The sequence below is a fragment of the Artemia franciscana genome, chromosome 15 (assembly GCF_032884065.1).
Source record: "Artemia franciscana chromosome 15, ASM3288406v1, whole genome shotgun sequence".
Lineage (NCBI taxonomy): Eukaryota > Metazoa > Arthropoda > Branchiopoda > Anostraca > Artemiidae > Artemia > Artemia franciscana.
The window spans coordinates 16132528-16136062 of NC_088877.1; the positions used below are offsets into that span (position 1 = coordinate 16132528).

General features: G+C 36.6%; 1 protein-coding gene across 1 annotated transcript in view; it reads left to right on the forward strand.

The window, feature by feature from the left end:
- The window catches only part of LOC136036099 (2-oxoglutarate dehydrogenase complex component E1-like), a gene marked incomplete in the record, with an annotated part of 66754 nt that overhangs the window by 54479 nt on the left and 8740 nt on the right, over window positions 1-3535 (forward strand). The window contains 1 exon segment of the mRNA XM_065718095.1: window positions 2455-2607. Within this exon segment, the coding sequence (XP_065574167.1) occupies window positions 2455-2607 (153 nt within the window).

The following is a 3535-nucleotide window of genomic DNA, read 5'->3' on the forward strand; positions in this document are numbered from 1 at the left end:
TAACTTATTTAAATTATTAACTATTGTTTGTTTGTTTGCTGTGATTGTTTATCTAATTTCTGTTCGTTTTGGGTTTCATTATACCTCAATAGTAAAAATATTTTTGTTCGTTTTAGCTTAATGCAATATTTTCGGGGAAATCCCCAAACTTCGGGAATAGTGAAAGCCGCTGAGCCTAGTGGGCCTATTGGTAAATCTTGGTCTGGTTTCACTGCAATTTTCATTTTTTTCATTGTTGTAACAAGAACAAAAGAAAATATTTGTAATACAATTCCTTTAGTAAAGCGCCAAAGACGCAGTTGGCATTATGCTTTTACCGTCAAAGAAACGAGTAGTAACTATACTATTGTTTGTAGTGAAGACACCATTCATTAGAAGTGCGTAATCCCTATTCCCTGAAGACGACCGCGGTCTAGCAACCAATCTTTAATCCAATTCTCACTTTTCTTTGAATTCTTATCTCTCAAGCATTATAATCAAAGAAAACGTAAATTAATTTTGCAGAACTTTGTATTCACTTAAGAAAGAGAATGATAATTCCAAGTACGAAAATTATATTTTTACCGTTTGGGAAACGGGCAGTAGCCATACTCTTGTTTATCCAAGTATCAAAGTAAACAAACTAACAATAATTAAGTTCCGTAACTCAGAGCCATTTCCCAGGGCTGTTGGTGGGGTCAACCCCAGAAGCATAGTTATTTGGCCTTTGAACTGTTTTGAACAAAATGGTTATCTCCAAATTTTGGCCGGATGCCCTTTGGGAAAGTGGAGCATGGGCTAGTTGGCCATTGATCATTTTTGACTCTTAAAAAAAGAGCTAGAAGTTTCAATCTCCAATCGAATGAATCCCCTCCAAAGTTAATACGACCTCTCCTTCCACAGAACCTTATATTTTAATAGTTGGCAACTTACATAAGTTACAATCCTTGCCCCAGGGGCTAGGGAAGATTTCTCAACCCCTAAGTTATAGTAATTGGAATTTTGACTTTTTTGAACAAAATGGATATTTCAAGATTTTGATAAGATGAATTTGGAGAAAAAAGGCACAAGGGGGGGGGGGGCTTGTTACTTTTTGACTGCTTTTGATGCTTAAGAACTTGCAACTTGCATAAGTTATCATTCTTGTCCCGGGCGCTACGGAGGATTTCTCAACCCCTAATTTACAGTAATTTGAATTTTGGACTATTCTGAACAAAATGGTTATGTCAAAATTTTTATCGGATGTATTTGGAGAAAAAGGCGTGGTGAGGTGGTAGATACCCTCCGATCACTTTTGATGACTCTTAAAAAGGTAACTAGAACTTTCGATTTCCATTGAAACGAGCCATCTCTGAATTTTATACGACCACGCCTTACATGAAAAATTGTATGCCCTCGGGCATAGCTTACAACACTTGCCCTCGGGCTCTGGGGGATGTGTCGACCCTGGATTTTTTGTGATTTGATCTTTAAGCTATTTTGATGCTGTTTTTAACAAAATAGCTATCTCAAAATTTTTATTGGATGTATCCGGGGGAAAAGGGCCTTTAGGAGGCTAATTGCCTTCCGATCACTTTTGACTCTTGAGAAGAGCACTAAAAATTATGATTAACAATTGAATAATCCCCGTCCGTAATAACTTTATATGCCTCCAGGCACATTTTGTGACGCCTGCCCCCGGATTTTGGGGCGGAGGGGAGCTGATGTATCCCTGAGTTTTTGGTTATTTTTCTTTGGTCTATTCTGAACAAAATAGCTATATAAAAAAAAATCATTGGACACGTTTGGAGGAAAAGAAGGTTGGGTGGAAGGGGAAACTTATTCGACATCTCTTCTATAAGATTTGTGTCCGAACCCCTCGTATTTGTGTCCGAGGGGGTGGGAGTAGATGGCCCTCTGTTAACTTTTAAGGTAATATTCCTTCCATAAGAACCATATATACACCCAGGGCATAACTTACGATGCCTGTCCCCTTGCCCTGGGGGTTTTGTCACCACTTGAGTTTTTGTTATATGATCTTTGAACTATTTTTAACCATTGGCTATCTCAAAAGTTTTAAACGGATGCTTTTAGGAAAAAAGGCGTTGAGGGGGGGGGGGGGCTAGTTCCCCTCCGGTCACTTTTGAATCTTAAAAAGGGCACTAGAACTTCCGATTTCCAATCAATGGTCGCCCTCCGAAGTTTACGCGACGACCTCTTCCATATGAATTGCCTCTGGAAAAAAAAAATATAATAAAGCATTGGAGCCGTATGGCCTTTACTATTGGCAGCACAATAGCGTTGCAACCGTTGTATATTCTTTGTCACTTTTCTCTTCTTCGGTGGTAATAAGAATATTTCTAATCGGCATATGCCTCGAAATACTTATTTGACCGACAGCATTAAAATTGAAATGCTTTATTTTAGAACCTGTGAGAATAATTTCGTATTATATTTAAATTCAATTTCTTATATGATCATTCTCATAATTTTTAGGTATCTTATCGAAGAAATGGACACAACGAAATTGACGAGCCGATGTTCACGCAGCCGTTGATGTATAAGAAGGTGAAGCAAACGAAAAATGTTCTTGAAAAGTATGTTGGCCAACTACTTGAAGAAGGGATTGTTACCAAGGAAGAAATGGATGTAAGTGTACTCACAAAATGATGAGTGTGTTCCGGGTGGAAATTGCAATTCAATTGACATTTTCTTCAGCTGTAATGCGAATTAACTGCGAACCTGGAAGGTTTTATTAACTAATACCTTAATATGCATTATAATTGATTTTTAAACTAGGGGTAGTTTTAATGAGCATTGAGTAAAATATGAAGGTACGAGTCTTGAATTTTGAAGTTCGGGGGAATTTTCCTGGGGGCGGGGCGGGCGCCGGCTCCGCAGAAAATGGTTGCAAGTCCTTTAAATATCCGAAGTCCCTGACGATTTTACCCATGAACTACATAAATACTCGTTCTTAAAATGGGGATCAGGTCCTGTTTTATTTTCAATATATTTCAATATAATTATTTTATATTTTATTTTATATTTTGTTTTCAATTTTATTTTCAGTATAATTTATATGGGTGAGAAATAATGTCACAAAAACTCCAGAAATAAAAATTACAATAGTCTAATCTGTAATCTGAAGTTTTATTTTTAAAAGGAAGACGCCATGTCTTACAGTTGACCCTTTTGACGCTCTAATTCCAGGGATTATGCAGAGAAACTGAAATACTATAAAAAAAAATACGTTTGTTGGCTTTGTTGATTTAATGCTCTCAACAGTTAGGTTCTTAATATTCCAGTTAAATATTATCTGTAGCTAATTACAAAAGGCACTGGTTCTATAAATTTCCTTTCAAATGAGCCCTTATACAAGTCACTGTGATATTCCAGTGCTCCACTAGCAGTAGAGAAAAAAAAGGAAAAAAAGATGACATGTCAGTGCATCACATGCACAAAAAAAGATATTACCCTTTGAGTTTTCAGGCCACTTTTTTTTTATTCCCATAAATTTGTTTTCAAAATAACATTTTATGATTAACACCAATCGTGATAAGAGTTGGCATTCCTAAAT